Source organism: Lissotriton vulgaris, chromosome 4_1, assembly GCF_964263255.1.
Source record: "Lissotriton vulgaris chromosome 4_1, aLisVul1.2, whole genome shotgun sequence".
Classification (NCBI taxonomy): Eukaryota; Metazoa; Chordata; class Amphibia; order Caudata; family Salamandridae; genus Lissotriton; species Lissotriton vulgaris.
In genome coordinates this window covers 2,044,574,427-2,044,593,268 of record NC_141691.1, presented here as the reverse complement: position 1 = coordinate 2,044,593,268, position 18,842 = coordinate 2,044,574,427, and the positions used below count along the sequence as shown (strand labels likewise).

General features: G+C 46.4%; 1 protein-coding gene across 1 annotated transcript in view; it reads left to right on the top strand.

Moving 5' to 3' along the window:
• Nucleotides 1-18,842, top strand: part of NUGGC (nuclear GTPase, germinal center associated) — a 1,233,257-nt gene that overhangs the window by 604,803 nt on the left and 609,612 nt on the right. The window contains exon 16 of the mRNA XM_086966431.1: nt 5,039-5,172. Within this exon, the coding sequence (XP_086822557.1) occupies nt 5,039-5,172 (134 nt within the window). The remainder of the gene's footprint in view (nt 1-5,038; nt 5,173-18,842) is intronic.

The window sequence follows — 18,842 nt, the reverse complement described above, 5'->3', positions numbered from 1 at the left end:
TGCTCATGGCAAGGTCAACTCGTCATGGGTGTTACCTGCGCTGTGCTTATGACGAGTTGACCTTGTCATGAACAATGGGGATCATGATTCTGCTGCACAGGAGGGGAAAAGCCATTAGCACCCAAGGTGTTAAGGTTCCATGGTAGAAACATTTTAGTTGCTTACCCTTGGTGTCATAAAGCCACAATATTGTTGCATTCAAGCTGAGTTCCCAGTTACCTCTTTTAGTCCTTGACTCTGTGAGGGTAGCGAATTTGAGCTGTCAAGTCTTACTCAAGGATATCACCTAAGACAACCCCTATACGTTGGGTGTCAGTGAAGTTCTTTACTGTACACAAGAAATTTCCTATGCTACAGATAAATACAATGTTCAACATATTAACCTATTTCCAGTAGCCATGCCTCCCTTCTGTTGTGAAAGAGATGCAATAGCAAACTTGATGCCCGTTGGGCAAAGTTGCGCGTTATAAGTTAGGTTTCATTCATTCATTCATTCATTCAAACCAGTTTCTAGCACTTACACATGCATGTCCAGAAGAAGCACTAGGCCAGGGAGTTTGAGCAGGAAAAGCTGGGAGTTCTGCATATCAGTGAGAATACGGAAAGAGAGAAGAGGGCATTACAGGAGAGGACTCTGGCCAGTACCATGGCAGAAGGAGTTGAATACCACCTGTAGCTTCTGCCTTTCCTCCTAATCTTCGCAAAGCGACCATAAAGACTGTGCCACTGGTAGAGATGGGATGGTGCAGCTGCCATGTTTCAAGTTTGCGTGCATGATGCAGAAGCTAAATGGGACAGGGCAGTGACTCTGTTGACTCTCCTGAGTTACTTTCCCTGAGAGGGAATGAAGTTATTCTTGAATTTGGGCAATGTCCGCTTGAAGTATGAGTGCATGAAGGGTGAATTTGTTAGAATGTTTTTGCTAACTTGACGCTGTTCGTTGGCCTTTGTTTGGCATTCAAAACTAAAAGAGCTATAAGTGTTTCAAAATGTGAAGCTAAATGCTGCTCCAATTTGTAGTGGTTTTGAAAACATCGATTTTGTGACTCTCACCTATGGTATAATGCTGTCTAGCAGAAAATGGGAATGCACTCATTAATGTTGTAAAATATCTTCCAAAACCAAGTAATATGCACAAGGATGATGATTTGATCTGATAACAGGTGAGACACTTGTATAAATGTTAGCGTATAGATCTGTATGGTAAAATGTGTGCAAATTGGCCCGAGTTACGAAAGTGTACTTATAAAAGATTGAAATGTGTTACAGATGAATCCTAGTCTTCTGGTAATAGGTTTTTTAAAAATTTATTCTCAAAGGGATCTCCGTTAGCGGTGCGTTTTGGGCAGTTTCTGCACTCCCTAATTTAAAACCAGTAATTTTAAGAATGTGAGTAAGAACATTGTAGTCTCATGAGTGATCAGTGGGAGGGGGAATTTACAAAAACTTGGTATCATTTGATTGACTGATCCTCTAATGAGAGATAGATTGTGCAGTGCATTTGAGACTGTTCATCACTGATTCTCATATTGCTCATCAAAGTAGCTGTAGCAGCAACTGGTTGGCCACCAAGCCAGGGCTACAACGATTAAATGGCTTGCACAGCACAGAAACAGTCCAGCGCCCTCAATAAATATAGAGCTCTGCGCCAGACTTTATGAAGCTCAACTTCCTGTCATACAAGGAAACACAGTCGACCAAGACCAGAAGATCAAACGTGCACGTCAGAAAAGTCAACCCACGTATCCCGTAACAAATCAAGGAAAATACCAGCCAGCACTGTTCTAATCGTTTTTACTCCCAATTAATGCTGGGACAGTTCAAATACATGTTTTACACTAGCACTGCAAATGGACATTAATCCACTGGGTCAAAGGCCCATTTAAAGGACGATAAAATTGGGCCTATAGATGCAGTTGTTATCCTTATGCACTAGCACTTTAGTTTTAACCAGGACTACTGCTTTTATGATTCTATTAATTTTAGCACCCCGAGATATCCCAGCCAATATACGCACGTCGGCTACAAACGTAAAACTCTATTTTTACCCTCTTTTTCCTTCTTTCAATTTTCTTTAACTCTATACATGAAAATCAAGCATATTGTAACGATTTTAATTAGTTGAACAATAAAGAATTCTCTTCTTCTTAGAAGTGGCTGCAGCTGCTCACAAGTTGGCAGAAAATAGACTTGAACTGTAGGGCAGGGTTAATGTTTGTTTAAGCAATGGGTTAAAAAAAACTTGCTTTGGTTGAAGTCACAGGGAAGATGGTCTCTCCCACAACAAGTCCTCATCTAGGTCACGGTCCAACAAACAGAAAAAAAAGTCCAAGCAGGACATGTCCCCCTCCACCCCAAGAGGGTGTGGTGATTTCGTTGTGCCTCCAGGACCCCCTCTCGCATCTGTTACATGAATCCAGTTCCTAACCCTGTCCCTTGCCAGCCCAAATTTCCAGGGCCTGGGGCAACTGTTACATTTTAAGGAGTTCCACAAGGCAATAATGTTCTTATTTCCGCAGCTAACTCTGTATGTAGCCGAAAGGCCTCCCAATTGAACCCCCACCAGTGGGACCTTCCTTGATGCCATTTGGGCGATCTAATTCTGCCTAGGATTTTACCAACTCCAGTACTGAACCAGTTTACGGTACCATGCCCTATGCTGGAGTGCGATCCACCAACACGCATGCTGACTACAGCGGTGCCGGAGAGCGGCAGCCAACCCATAGTGCTGTCTGGCTCTCAGCGACCCTGCTCAACTCCAGTTAGTCCTCTGACAATCCATCTGACACAGACATTGTTTCCCTGCAGGAAGCAGTTTATTAATGATATATTCGCTACTGACTCTGACAATGGCGCCTGTGATGCAGGGGACAGACGGCATTGCTCAGCCATACCAGAAAAACTGGCCTAACAAACTTTAACAGTGGTCTGGATACTTCTCTGAAAAACTGCCTTGTTCTCCCCTTCAGTTCCTGCTACTGAAAACAGTGCGTCCTTCGCCATGGAGCTATGCAGAGATGCATCTATACTTGACCTTGAGATCCCTCGCAAGAAGTCAAGACGAATTTGCTGACTAAGCCCCTAAAGCCTTGCTAAACGTCTTTGGAACGTCTCCTTCATTTTTTCATTTTAACAAGGCTTTGAGTGATACTCTTTTGGAGAATTGGGCCAAGCCCTGCTCGGGTCCTGGTCAGCTACCAGAATGCCACCAGTCACCATCGGGCACCTGGGGACCATCACTTTCTTACCCAGCATCCTTTCCCCTGAGGGTCCGGTGGTGCAGGCTTCGATCAGTATAGTCAACCCAAATACATTCCCTTCTACTGCTCTCGATAGGGAATCATAAAGAATCAATCCATTTGAGCGTAGGGTTTCTCATTCACCAGTCTGGTCATACATTCTGTGAGCGCTACATATCTCCTGGGTCGTTACTCCTATGCCTTAGGGAAATTGATGGCCCAGATGTTACCACTTGTACCTGCGGGAGCTGTTCTCTCTCATGCCATGCAAGATGACTGTGACACTAAATGCACCGTTTGTTGCAGCTTTGACACCACTGACTCATTGGGTAGGGCTAGTGAACCAGCATCACCATCCATAAACACACCAGGATACAGTACACTGTTTTTCTGGTTACGTCCAATCAAGCCTCATCAAAATGGCTTTTGATGGTTTCACAGCATTTTGGGGACAAGGTGGATTCTGCACTGAGGAACTTCACTTGGGTTGTCTGCAGCTCCATGTCAGCAGTCTTCCCAATTTTGCCCCCTCCATGGCATTGGCAGGGGGTTTCAGCATTACCAGCAGGTGCTTTTGCCCATCAGCCAAAACAGCCCTTTTAGTTTCCATGGTTCCCATCGATCATATGGACAACAAGAGCAGCATGGGGCCAATCTTCTGGCTACCGCATCCCCCACAATTCTTTGACTTGTGACACACAGACACACTGATTGTGGCAGGGTCTGGCAAATCCCTTTAGGGTGGTAGGTCATCATTTTGGACACATGGGTGTTACAGATCATTCAGTGTGGTTATCCCTGGATGCCCCTGACACCGTTTGAAGAACCACTAACGTAGGACTATTTGACCGGAAGTGTAGACTCTCTTGGCCAAAGGAGCCATATAGGCGGCACCGGTGTCTACAGTAGGGCATGGTTGTGATTTCCATTAGTTTCTGGTTCCGAAAAAGAACAGAAGCCTCCATCCCACTTTTGATCTTTGCTAGCTCAAAGCCTTCCTGTGGAAGGAAAAATTCAACATGCTCACCTCGTCCCACGTTCTGTCTTCCTGTGACCTTGGAGACCCGTGTGATACATATTTCCACATCCTCCAGTATTTGAGTATCTTTCATAAATTCAGATGCAGGAAGCATCCCCATTGACTATGTGGGAGCCCCACATTATATTCTAAAGCAGTAGAAGTAATTAACATAGCTTAATGGCAAAATACATTGAATTTAATATTGTACTCACTTCATTTAAAAAGACCTAAACTACAGCCATCCAGATGGCAATACCCTTGAAACATTCCCAGCAGAGGCATCTTCCCTCAGATTTTCACTGCATGTCGTGTGAGAGGGAGTCTCCCTGAGCTCTGCTCAGTTCTTCTGATTTTGTTATTCCACATTTCTTCAGCTGTGTTCCAGTATTCAACTTACCATTGCTCCACATCATTCCACGCAGACTGATAGAATATTTCAGCGACACTGTAAAGATATTAAAATTTGTAGTGGGTTCTTTTCGAAAAACCTTTGACTAGGACAATGTGCAATGACTATACCGCCTGTGTTGTAGACTCTTCAACTAACTCTTAAAAATGTTACCCATTTGTTATATATATTTTTGGGTGGCCTGGAATAACACCTGGCTCTTGTCTGGATACTATGTAGTGATGTGGGTACCTTAGGAGTATCTTGGTAAGTGGTCCATTCAATAGGCAATCTTAAGAGCATGAAATGGTGGATACTGAATGTATGGTTACAATAGTAAATTCATACTGTATTAATACTTATTGTATTTTCTCTTTTTTTATTACTTAGAAATTCCTGCATTAAAGGCATTTGCCATTCAAACTGCCCTGCGATGTGGCATGGTTGCTACAGAAAAAGTAATCCGAAGTGTGGCCTCCATCACAAGTCATATCATCAGCTATTTGACAAATCAGAAAGCACAGGTAACTATGAGATATTCCTATTAGTATAAATGTAAGTAAAGATTTACTTTTCTACTTTCCTTTCAATACACAATGCATAGAATCCCTAACCCCGTTCATCAGATGCTGTAATCACTGAGGAAACGTGTGTTGAAAGAAATAGCAAAAAAAGTTCCTGTTTCACCAGCGGTGGACACTGGATCTCTCATTCGTTTACATGCCTTAAAGCTTTCAAGTCATCGTGCACAGAGAATCCTTCATAGCAAGATATTTTTTCGGGGGGGGGGGGGAGGGGTGAGAGTTATATAGCGCGCACTAGACCAAAACTTATCAGAGCGCTTTACACGAGCACCAGTTGCGTTACAGACTGACACATTCATTTTTCTTTCTAGATACTTATTCCAAAACTAGTTTTGCATTCAAGATCTTGTAAATGAAAGAAAATGTTACTGCTGTATAGAAACATTAATCTCTGTTCACATTGGGATCTGCTCCAGGTGCTGGACTCTGTGGTCTTTTGTCCCGTTTTTGGATGTTGGTACTTGATATAAAATCCCACTCATGTCTAAAACATGCAACAAAACAAAAATCTCTATTGAAACTGTTGTCCAACCTGTGTAGCCTACAAAATGTTTTCAAAGGACCATCACGTTAAAAGCTTAATACTGATTGCACTTTGATCATATCCCACAGGTCTATGACATTTGTAAAAAGGTGTTTAGCAAAACTTTAAAGAACAGAGAGGGCGGCTGATGTCACTCTCTGAAGATATTTTTGTTTCCTTTGACAGCTGTGTTTCATAACGTATGCAACCCAACTGGGTGTTGCCATTGTTGGATTATCTCAAGTTTCCCTGCTGTCAAAATATGTAATGTGAGGCATCTCATATAGGAATGCAAGTATATACCCCAAGTCTCTGTTTTCTCTCCTCTTACCCAGTAACATGGACAATAGGTTGATGGACAGGGTTAACTATGTGAGAACTTAATGTGGCTCAAAATGTCTTCCCCGAAAATCTGGGCTTTCTCAGCTCTTCTCGGATTCCCTCTTAGACAGATCACTGGAAATGTTATGAGAAATCAAAAGTAACCAATATTGGGTTTTACGTTTAGGGACAATTTATTTTATATTTACATAAAGATCTTTCCCGCTGCTGAGTCCTTTTCAGTTGAAGGGGAACAAGACACGTGAATGGGCCTATGCCACAGTGCAACCAAAATCTATGGGAGTCTGTGTTGCTTTAGTATCAAAAAGGTTTCCAAGTATCTTCTCCGGGAGACTTAGAAGGGCTGTAATAAGGAGACAGTGTTAAAAAGGATGAAAAAGGAGACTTTGGACGGAGCCTACCACGTAGAGAAGAGGAGGCATGCGTTTCAATCAATATCTGCGTTTACCACAGTAAAGATACCAAAAATACAGAAACCTAGTATTCGAGGAATATAAGTTGTAGATCATATATTTTTGCGTAGATCGCCATCTGGTGTTGGGCTCAGATGTTTGCTCTTTGTTTTTGTCTTAGAAGAAGCCTTTGTAATCACAAGATAGAAGAATCCTCCTCAGGATGACAGTGTGCATGGGCATCTACTTCATCCCCAGATTGTATTTTTCTGCCATCGCGTTTGGATGTGATTTGCTGTGCTCCGGTTCGGTGTCGTTCTAGAACCCCCTTCGACGCGCAATTCTTCACCACTCAACGGTATTGTCTCGATCGCGTTTCCCTTTCGACGCGCATCTTCCACCAATACAAAATCATCGACCTAGATCTTCAACGCAGGCGGTTGGGCCTATCTGCGCCGATCACACCAGCAGTCAATGGAAAGAACTCTTTTTAAAAAATGCCCCAGTTGTGGTGCTAAGTTCCCCCATACGGACTTGCACCAGGTTTGTAACCTCTGCCTCTTCCCCTCCCCTGAGCACGAGGACAAGAACTGCGAGGCCTGTGCATCTTTCAGGTCGAAGATACCATCTGTGACTGTCGGGCTCGAAGTCACGAAATGTCCCGCGAAAGCAGCTCAGTTCGGGACATCTTCGGAGCACATCCCAATGTCCAACCAGAACAACAAGCAGATGAAGGAGAAATATCCGTGTCCGAGGCCTACAACTCCTACATCGAAGACGAGGCAGTCACACCAGCTCAGCGGTCCGTGAGTACCGAGATCCCTCCCCTAACCAACTCCAAAAAAAGGCTCCGGTAACACCTTCGCCCTCCGGCTCAGGTGGACACCGGCAACACTTTTCAGATGCCCTGCCCTCGGGCCCGGCTATGAAACCGATAGAAAAGCCTCATTGCTTGGTCTCTAGCCAACCGTGTCCCAGCGCCGACGAGTCACCCTAGGCACCGAAATCCAAAACTGAAGACGTGCCACACCCTTCTTCATCTTATTTTAAAGAACAAAGGTCCTTAGCATAAAATTAGATAATGAAAGTATTCCAACATAGACTTAGAATAAGAACTATGGGTAGTCTTCCAATGCCCAGCCGGGCAGAGGAACATTTATTTTGACAATCAAGGTAAAACAAATTACAATAAAAACACAGAAAGATAAAGCATGGGCACAATCCTGTACGTGGCGTGAAAAGAAAGGGATGAAAGAAAGGAAAGTAACAGTCAAAAAACAATGGAGCTAATGGAGGCTTATCATACAATACAGGGTTAAATTAGCTCTAACCAGCAGTAACAACAACATACATTGCACAATGAATAAATTGCGGATCTGTTTAAAAAGTTGACGTTTCGATCCCTAGCTCCTAGTACACTGGGATCATCTTCAGGACTGGAAATTCAATTTGCCGGATATTGATTTAAGACGCCTTCTGGAGAGGGCTCGTGGTGTAGTCCCGTCTGGGATGAGTCGCCCGAGATTACTTTCAGAGCACTTGGGAATTGGGTGGGTCAATAATGGTCTTGAATTACACTAAATGGATCTGGGTGCCCAGCTGGGCACGTAGTAAGCGTGATGCTTCAGCGTTTTGACAGCAATTTGGCTGTAGTTTCTATTCCAAGGAACTTGAGTGAAGTCTCTTGACAAAAGCGGGATCTGAGTAGACAGCCGGACACGTTGTTTGAACGGATAGCCGGGCGTGGGGACAGCTACAATGGCTGTTGGTTCAGGGGAGCTCAGGAGGAGTCTCGAGGCATCGGGTCTTGTGGCATAATAGCTGGAAACACCCTTCTTCATCGGCACTGAAAACAGCCTCAACGCCGAAGCCCTCTGCATTGAAACAAATAAAGGACAAACATTTGGAGCCGAAAATGTTCTTAGTGCCGGTGCCACAAACTCGCATACCAAAAGCTAAAGAGTCAAAGACCCCGCAGAAAGATTCAGAAACAAGGGCAAAAGAACATTCTAGCCCTAAACCTGGATGGGAACGGAGATCCAGATAAGGATGATGACGCGCATACCATCCCACACAATATAGATCCTTGGGATGATTACAATACAGATCTCGATCCACACAATGACCTGGACTTCTGCAACCAGGTGATAATGTTGGCTTTGTGCTACTAATTAATAGGGCTGCTCAATAACACAGGGTACAATTACACTTTTTATTGGAAACATTTGCACCCTCACAAAAGTCTACACACACCCTGCCAATGCTAAAAGGCATGCTAAAACATGCACCAGAAGTGTTTAAAGACCCTGTAAGAGCCAGGATCCTCGATTCCAGGGTGGACAAAAAATATAAGTCCGCTCCCAATGACCCAGTGTACATCAGAGGCCAGGTCCCTTTGGATTCTCTTGTGGTGCCTACTGCACGCAAGAGGGCTAATTCAGAGAGCCAGGCGACACCCCATTCCTGATAGGAATCAAAACTCATAGACTCATCTGGAAAACGAATTGCGTCAAAGACTACAAATCATTGAAGGATTGCCAACGCCCAAGCTTTGCTAGCCAGATATGACAGAGCTCACTATGATGAGCTTGAAAAGCTTATGCAACATCTTCCTGACCAATATAAAAACAATGATTTTATACAGGAGGGTAAACTAATAACCAACACATCTATAAAATGTGCCCTCGAAGCTGATACAGCATCTTGTGCTATTAATATCAGTGTTTTACTTCGCCGGCACGCTTGGCTCCAGATCTCCGGATTCAAGCAAGAGGTGCAATCCACTATTCTTAATCAGCCTTTCGACCAAAAGCATCGTTTTGGGCCCACAGTCGACACATCTTTAGAAAAGATGAAAAAAGATACTAAGACTGCCAAGTACATCGGGCCTTTCAATTGGCTTCCCCTAGAGGCTCTTTTCGTTGCTCCTTTTACAGTGCTGGCTCCAAAACCACTGGCTCAGAACATCCCTCTTCATCATATAAATGTCCCAATCAAACTACCTCCTGCAGAGGATATTTTTGAGGAGGATACAGGGGTAACAACAATAAGGGAAGAGTCCGCGGTAACTACACCCTCGGCTCCCCTACCACCTAGCAGTGACTTCACTTCCCCCCGATCATTCCACTCCTGTCGGGGGCGTATTTCCATCACAACAGACAGGTGGGTAAGACAAATTTTCTAGTTTGGTTATTGCCTAGAACTCACCTCCACTCCCCCAAACATTCCTCCCAGACAACGTCCAATGTCCTCGGAACATCTTACTGTTCTAAAACAAGAGGTTCTCTCTCTATTTAAAAAAAATGCAATAAAAGTAGTCCCCTCGCCTCATCAAGGCATAGAGGTATCTTCCCTATATTTTCAAATTCCAAAAAAGGACGGCACTCTCAGGCCAATATTGGACCTCATATCGTTAAACCTTTACATTCAGTGGGACCACTTCCACATGGTCACTCTAAACAGGTGCTATCACCGCTTCAACAAGGCAACTTTCCCTCCACTCTGGATTTAAAGGATGCCTACTTTCATATTCCCATTTACCCCACTCACAAGAAATTTCTCAGGTGCGTGGTAGACGGTCAACACAATCAGTTCAAGGTCCTCCTGTTCAGGATGACCACAGCACCCAGAGTATTCACAAAGTGCCTTGCAGTAGTAGCAGCTCACTTACGAAGACAACATATTCATTTGTTCCCTTATCTGGACGACTGGCTCATAAAAGCCAAGTCACATAACAGCTGTGTGCAACACACACACAAAAAATCCAGTTGCTTCACCAATTGGGATTCACGGTTACCCTTACCAAGTCCCACCTCCAACCATCCAGCACACAAGAATATCTAGGAGCTACAATAAACACTTCAAAAGCTCTAGCATACCCAAACCCAGTCAGGATATGCAACATGCAAGCTCTAATACCACAATTTCAGCCTCAACACTCGTTACCAGCTCGAGTGTTCATGCAGTTAATCGGGATGATGGCCTCTTGTGTTCTCATCATCTCTTATGCAAGACTCCAAATGCGTTCCTTACCGGAGTGTTTAGCACGTCAGTGAAACCAGGCTCAAGGTTAGCAAACCGATCTGGTGTTGGTGGACAGCTGCACCCATCGCTCTCTGCAGTGGTGGAACACACAAAATCTTTCCAAAGGGCAGCTGTTCTTCGACCCGGTTCCACAGATAGTGCTAACAGCATTTGCATCGCTCACCGGCTGGGGAGCTCAGTTTCAAAACCATACCATTCAGGGCATATGGACCCCTCAGCAAAAACAACTTCACATAAATTACCTGGAATTACTGGCAATTTTTCTGGCATTACAATCCTTTCAGATCCATCTAGAAGGCAAAGCTGTCCTGGTCTGTACAGACAACATGAGAGCAATGTACAACATACCGAAACGCGGGGGGAGGGAGGGGGGGCACTCTACAGCTTTTCCACCTAGCTCAAAGCATATAGAGATGGGCCATTCCGCAAAACATATATCTCTTTGCAGAACACCTCCCAGGGGTACACAATCAGATTGCAGATCTGCTCAGTCATCAAACACAACAGATCCATGAATAGGAACTTCATCTTCAAGTTCTTCTTCCATTCTTTCACATGTGGGGCCACCCAGAAATAGCTTCTGTTTGCCACACACCAGAACGCAGAATGCTAAAGCTTTGTGTCCAGGTACCAACACCCATTGTCCAAAGGCAATGCGCTATATATGAACTGGTCAGGTAAATTTGCTTATGCTTTTCCACCTCTCCTGATAATTCCGTTAGTGGTTCGGAAGCTCAAACAGTATTCCCTCACAATGATCCTGGTTACTCCAACATGGGCCCGACAACCATGGTTCACAACCCTCTTGGAACTATCGGTAGTTCCTCACCAAAAACTACGCCCCTCACCCAAGATTCTCACTCAGAACCTTGAAGAGATAAGACATCCAGATCCCAATTGACAAAACCTTGCGATCCGGCACCTGAAGTCTTAGAGTTTGGCTACCTCGATCTCCCGCCAGACTGCATGAACATCATTAAAGAGGCTAGACGTCCTACCACCAGAGCATGTTACGCCGCAAAGTGGAAACGATTTGTAATTTACTGTACAAATAACAAAATCAATCCACTAGATGCTTCTACTCAAAATGTTATCTGTTCTCGTACACCTACAACAATGTAACCTAGCATATACATCCATAAGACCACATCTCGTTGCAATAGCAGCTTATCTCCAAAACAGACAACACTTGTCTTTGTTTAGAGTACCCACTATCAAAGCATTTATGGAAGGGCTTAAAAGAATAATTCCATCCAGAGCTCCACCCTCTCCAGTATGAAAATTAGATATTGTCCTTACCAGACTCATGGGTCCCCCATTTGAACCTCTGCACAAATGCGAACTACAGTTCTCCAGTATTAGGGGTGTCTTTCATAGATTCACATTCCTGAATCATTCCCCGTCGTCGGAGTGGGAGTCCCACTGTACATAAAAACGCAATAATATGCCATAATAACATAGGAAAAACCAGTAATTCCCAACCCAGTAAAATAGCCTAAGCTACAGGAGAAAAAACTTCCACACATGACTATCCTAGTCATTTTGTATAGTCCAGACTGCAGCCAATCAGGCGACAGCAGCCACCAGAAGGTTCACCCCAGAGGCTCAGGCTCTCAGATTTTCTACCGCATGTCGTGTGAAGGGAGTCTCCCTGAGCTCTGCTAAGTACTTTCTCTATTTTCCTTCTGGAATCTCGTGTTTTGAAGAGGTCTTCCAAGAAATCTTTATTCAGACCTTGTGACTCTTGTGGTAAGCTCCGGCGTTTATAAGAAGATCCCCACAAGAAGTGCATTTATTGTCTTTATCCTGAACATAAAGTAAAGGACTGCAAGATCTGTAGAACCTTCCCTCAGAAGACCCTCAGGGACCGAGAGGGCCGCCTGCGTTTGTAGCTACAAAAGCTTAAGGATTCAGATTATCCTGCTTCTGAGGTAGGCAGTATTGCCTCTGGGTCTACTTCAGCCTCAAGGAAAAGAGCTGCTGCTGAGGTGTAACTTCTCCTGGGGATAAAGTTGCTAAGAAACAACTACCAACTAAGGGGTCTAAGAGGCCTTCTACATTTAAGGCTATCCCCCCCCCCCTTGTTAAGGAGAAAGGTGGTCCATCTATGCCCGCGAGAAGATCCACCAAAAAGTTACCTCAGACATCTGAGAAGATTTTACCTCCGATTCAGCCCCTGTCGTCGACGCCGTCGTCGTCGACTCCTTCGTCGACGAAGATCTCCGTTGACGCTACATCCACGTCGACGGTAACCTTTTCTTCTCCTAAACCACAGATGATTATGTCGACGGCGTCTTCATCGCCGACGATGGTCTATGTCTCTGTTAGACCTATCTCGTTGACGGCAGGTTCTTCCTCTTCTGCCATCGTCGGCGCCACGTCGACAGCTACTCTAAAGAAGATTCCGTCGACGACACAGTTGACGGCAACATCGTCGATGCTTGCTCTTCCGTCGACGAAGAAACTACAGTCTACGGGCTCGTCGACGAGTACCACACCGTCGGCGAAGACATCCTCGTCGACGAAGGCGCTGTCGATGACTAAGACGTCGACGAAGCCAATGCCGTCGACGAAGCCAACCTCGTCGACGAAAACACCACCGTCGACATAACCATCATTGTCGACGACGATTTCTGCACCGTCGACGACCTCGTCGTCGTCTAAACCGAAATCCAAGTCAACGAGTCCTTTGGTGGACCCACCGTCGACGCCGCAGCTATCCTCTTGTACCACTCTGCAAGTGTGGTCGCCATCTACGGTTTTTCTGTCGTCGCCAAAACCGTCTTTGCTCCAGAGACGTGGTTCCACCTTTGAACAGTTATCACCTCTGCATTTTTCACCGCAAAGGGTACCTCTGCAGGTTCCGAACAAGCTTCTTGACTCTGAAGACAGTGAGGAGGATTCTGTCATTGGAGAAACCTTTGGAACGGCGACAAGTCGTTCCGAGCTGAACATAAATTATCAGGAGGACGACCAAGACGATCAACATTCACCTGAACTAATGACATAACAGGTATCTAATGTCCCTGCAGCTCAGATGCCAATTGCATTGCTCACCAATCTTCAATGCATGCTGGACGACTATTACAGGCGCTTTCCGCCATCAGAATCTACAGGCTCTGTGCCTCCTACACCTGTGGTGGAAACGCCTTTACCAGACTTCAGACCTCCAAGATCTCCTCCTCCTCCTCCTCCTACACCGTCCAACCAGCCGGACGAACAACATTCTTCTGACAAAGAGGAAGGAGAGGTTGATGACAGGTCCATGATGTCAGAGTTGGATGATTACCAAGTACAAACTCCTTCTCCATCTCCTCAGGCTACCTCAGATTCACCACCAGTGGACGTGGGTGGATTCCATTTTCTCATGGGTGGGCTACAAAGCGCTTCCATATAGACATGGAACATACGGAGCAGGAATGCTTTCTGTATGATTTTAAAGACCAGCCAAGAAAGCAAGCGAAATCTATACCTATTATAGACTTCATCTGGCAGGAAGGTGTTAAGGTCATGTCTACCCCAGCTTCCATACCTCCGGTCCTGCCACTGATCAATAAGAAATATAAGGCACCTGCAAAATCTCCTGCTTGCCTTATAGGGCAACCAAAACTGGATTCAGTCATTGTTCAAGCGGCCCAGAAGAGATCTAGGAACCCTTCTTCTCCAATTGCAGCCCCACCGGATAGAGATGGCAGGCGCTTGGATGCCATTGGTAAACGTGTGTCAACGATGGCAACTACTACGGTCCGGGCTGCTAACTCATCGGCCATCCTGGACAGATATGACCGGTAGATGTGGTCGGATATTTCCCCATACATAAATCTACTTTTTGAGCCTTCAAAATCTGAGGCGCTGACAATCCTGCAGGAAGGGGAAAGAATCTCAGCTGAGCTAATCGACTTGGCGGTTGATGTTGCCTCACCTGGGTTCGGGCAATTGGCTGGTGCTGCTGTCTTGCGTAGACCGGGGTGGCTACGATCCACTTCATTCCCGTCAAGAAGTACAAACTAGGGTATTAGATATGCCGTATGACGGAGAGTTTCTGTTTGGCCCGCAAGTGGAGGAAGCCTTGCAGACTATAAAAAAGGATACTGAAACAGCGAAATCCTTGGGCACCCTGCAATTTCGTAAACCGCCCTTTCGAGGAGCGAGAGGACGTGGATCGTCCTCCAATAGAGGTGGATATACACAACAATCTTCCGACAGTCAAGGAAATCAGCGCTACCAAACCCAGCGCTATCAGTCCTACGGCCAACGAAGAAATAATTATTCCCAGAACAGGGGAAAACCGGCCTACCACGGAAAGGACAAACGTCAATGAGACTTCTCACCTGCCACCGCTACTGCCCCACTCTCAGGTAAAAATTGGAGGACAAATATCAAAATTTTACTCAAAATGGTCATCAATAACATCGGACAGGTGGGTCCTGGACATTGTGGCCAAGAGCCATGCCCTAGAATTCGAACAATTTCCTCCAAACGTTCCCCCGAAAGGTCCACCTCCAGCTCATCAAAGGCAGCTCTTTGTCCAGATCAATTTAATGTTGAAAAAAGGAGCAATCGAGAGGGTTCCTCAACCTCTGAGGGGAACAGGATTCTACTCCAGATTTTTTCTGGTAAAGAAGAAATCAGGAGAATGGCGTCCGATTCTGGATCTCCTTGCCCTAAACAAATATATAAAGAAGCTGACGTTCAGAATGTTGTCACTACAAGAAATACTGCATCTTCTAGCAGTGGGAGACTACATGGCCACCTTGGATCTCCAAGACGCGTATTTCCACATCCCCATCTCACCTCGCCACTGAAAGTTCCTGCGATTCAGAGTGGCTGGCAGGGATTATCAATTCAGAGTTCTTCCCTTTGGGCTGCGCTCGGCACCCAGAGTGTTTACAAACGTTTTTGCCCCGGTGGCGGCGCACCTCCGGCTGGAGGGGATACAAATATTCCCATATCCAGACGACTGCCTTATCAAGGCCAGCTCTCACGAGCATGCAGACAATCATGTACAGCAGAGTCTAACCCTCTTACAGTCTCTGGGTCTCTCCATCAACATCAGCAAATCCCAGTTGATACCGTCATAAAAAGACTGGCATTCCTGGGAGCAACTTTAGACACCCAGCTGCTCCAAGCCTTCATCTCGGACGAGAGACAAGACAAGATACGGAATATGGCTCAGGATCTACTTTCAAAAAAAGTCAGTTTCAGTCCGACGGTTCAAATCCTTTCTGGGGATGGTATCGTCTTGCATTCCATTGATACCGAATTGCCGACTCAGAATGAGGCCTCTTCAGGAGGAACTCAGTTTACAATGGCTGCAGGTCTCGGCTCCTTCGAGGATCTCCTCAAGATTATTCCTTGCATTCGGGGTTCCCTTCTCTGGTGGTTACAAAGAAGGAATCTTCGACAGGGCTGCGCGTTCCTTCAGGATGCGCCAAGCTTCACGATCACCACGGACGCATCCCTCGAAGGCTGGGGAGCTCATCTTCAAGGGCTGACAATCAGCGGCAAATGGAGTCCTCAGCAAAGATGTTGGCACATCAATCTATTAGAGCTGAGAGCCATCTTCCTTGCACTCAAAGCATTTGTTATGTTATGTTATGTTAAGGGAATTTTGTATAGCGCACTGTCACCGGAGGTATCATGGCGCTGAAAGGGTGCTGAGGAAACAGAGGGATTTTAGCGGGATTGTGGGAAAAGCCAGGTTTTTAATGATTTGCGAAATTGAATCAGAGTACCGGAAGTCCTAACTGAGAGGGGGAGAGAGTTCCAAAGTTTGGGGCCGAGAAAGGCAAATCTTCGACCCCCAGATCTACAGAGTTTGAAGGGAGGGACCACCAGAAGATGTAAGTGAAGTGATCTAAGGTTACGTGAGGGACAGTAGGGGCAGATCAGGGATTTCAGAAAGGCGGGACAGGAGCCAGAGAGAGATTTGATAATAAGACAGCCAACCTTGAAGGCAGCCCTTAGGCGAACCGGGAGCCAGTGTAGCTTGATAAGGAGGGGTTTGGCGGACTGCCACTTCGGAATCCCGAGGGCCAGTCTCGCCGCCTGGTTTTGGATGACTTGCAACCTATTGATGGAGCATTTGGGCAAGCCGTAATAGATGGAATTTGAAAAATCCAGGCGGGAGAGAACAAGGGCCATGATGACTTGAAGCAAGGCATCGGGAGTAAGAAGGTAGGCCACCTTCCTGATCCTGCGCAGTTGGAACATGCAGGAGGAAACCACTGTCCCCACCTGCGGCCCCAGAGAGAGCCCAGCGTCAATAGTGACCCCGAGGCTTTTCACCGAGGTTACCGGGGTGGGAGGAGAGCCAAGCTCTGTCGGCCAGAAATATGGACCCCAGTGGACGGCGCTCCTACCCGGCAGGAGGAGCTCCGTCTTACCGGGGTTCAATTTCAGCTGGTTCTGACACATCCACTGAAAGATATGGGACATGACTGCCTGAAAAGTAGAAATAGAAGAGGGAGAGTTTAGAGAGAAAATGAGTTGTAGGTCGTCCGCGTAATTGAAGACGCGGACGTCCCACTGCCTCAGAGAAGAGAGAAGAGGGCGAAGATAGAGATTGAAAAGAAGAGGGGATAGAGAGGAGCCCTGAGGGACCCCACAAGACAGATGTTCCCTAGGGGCCCTAAATGTACCTAGGCTGAGGGACTGGGATCTCCCCATAAGGAAAGATTTCACCCAGGCCAGCGCCAGGCCCTGGATGCCGGCCTGTTCGACACGGTGGAGGAGGATGTTATGGTCCACCGTGTCGAAAGCGGCCGACAGATCTAGTAAAACCAGGGCCTGGGAGGTACCCTTGTCAGCTCCGTCTCTCAAGGTATCTAGGACAGCCAGGATCACAGCCTCCGTAGAATGACCAGGGCGGAAGCCGGCCTGGTTGGCCTCGAGAAAGATGGAACTCTCGATGAACCCCGAGAGACAGGCAGTGACATGGGCCTCCAAGATTTTTGAGAAAAAAGGTAAGAGAGAGATAGGACGATAGTTTGCCGGGACGGCAGGGTCGGCTCCAGGCTTCTTCAACAGAGGCACTAGAACGGCCTCCTTGAAGGAGCTGGGTACCGTCCCGGAAAGAAGAGAAGAATTGAGCAGAGGAAGGATACAGTCGGGTAGAGAATGGCAGATGTCGCAAAGTATGGAAGGTGGACAGTGGTCGTCAGGGGAGCCAGACTTGATCCGGGCCGCCAGGTTGGCTAAAGATATAGCGTCTAGTGGGGGAAGCTGGGTGATAGAGAAAGCATTATGAGGGGGTGTGATGGGAACAGCATCCAATGAGGTGACCGGGATAGTGCCCTTAATCAAAACAATCTTCTGTAAAAAAAAGGTGCTAAGTGCATTGCAAGATTCCTGGGTAGGGGCCTGGGACAAAAGCGTTCTGGCGTCAGACGTGAACTCGTCCAGAACTCTAAAAATCTCCTTCGACTTACAGGGAGCTGACAGAATACGCTCGGAGACATAGGTTTTCTTGGCTGCAGAGATAGCAGATTTTTACCTATTACGAGCTGCCACATAGATATCTCTACTTGACGGGCAGTAGTCTCTTCTCCATCTGCGTTCGAATTGACGAAGTTCTAACTGTACAGTTTTGAGGAGTGGAGTAAACCATTTATGAGAATGGTTATGACGAGAGCGAGGGAACTTGATTAGTGGGGCAAAGATATCGCTGGCTGATATGAGCCAGTTAGAGACTTGCCCATCTAGCTCATTAATGTCAGAGTCATTGGGGGGAGGCGGACGTGTGTGAGACAGATGAGTTAGCAGTTTGGAAGAGTCGACGGCCTTCCACTTACGAGCCATGCCACCCTCCCACGAAGGGATCCTGACCTGACCAGCCATCGAGATGGTGGTATTGATAAGGCGGTGGTCCGACCACACGCAAGGTGTAATAAGCGGGTGGGAGGGCTTCACCCCATAGACCCAGATATGATCAAGTATATGGCCACCACTATGGGTGGGGGAGGTGACTAACTGGCTGAAGTTCAGGCTCGAGAGACCTTCAAACAATTCGAGGGCGTGGGGGCCAGCGTCCCTGTGCTGAAACCAATAATTAAAGTCCCCAGCAATAACTATGCGAGGAGAAGAGGTAGCAATGCTAGCAAGCTGCTCAATAAACAGTGCGGGGAAAGAGGGCATGGATTGTGGGGGACGGTAAAGTACCATAAAGGTAACAGCGCCCACCTCAGTTCCAAGACTGAAGACAAGGTTATCTACATCGGGAAAAATCATGGAAGTGGGGGTGATAACCTGAATATCCTTACGTATTACCGCCGCGACCCCTCCTCCAGGGCGACCCCCATGGCGGTTGG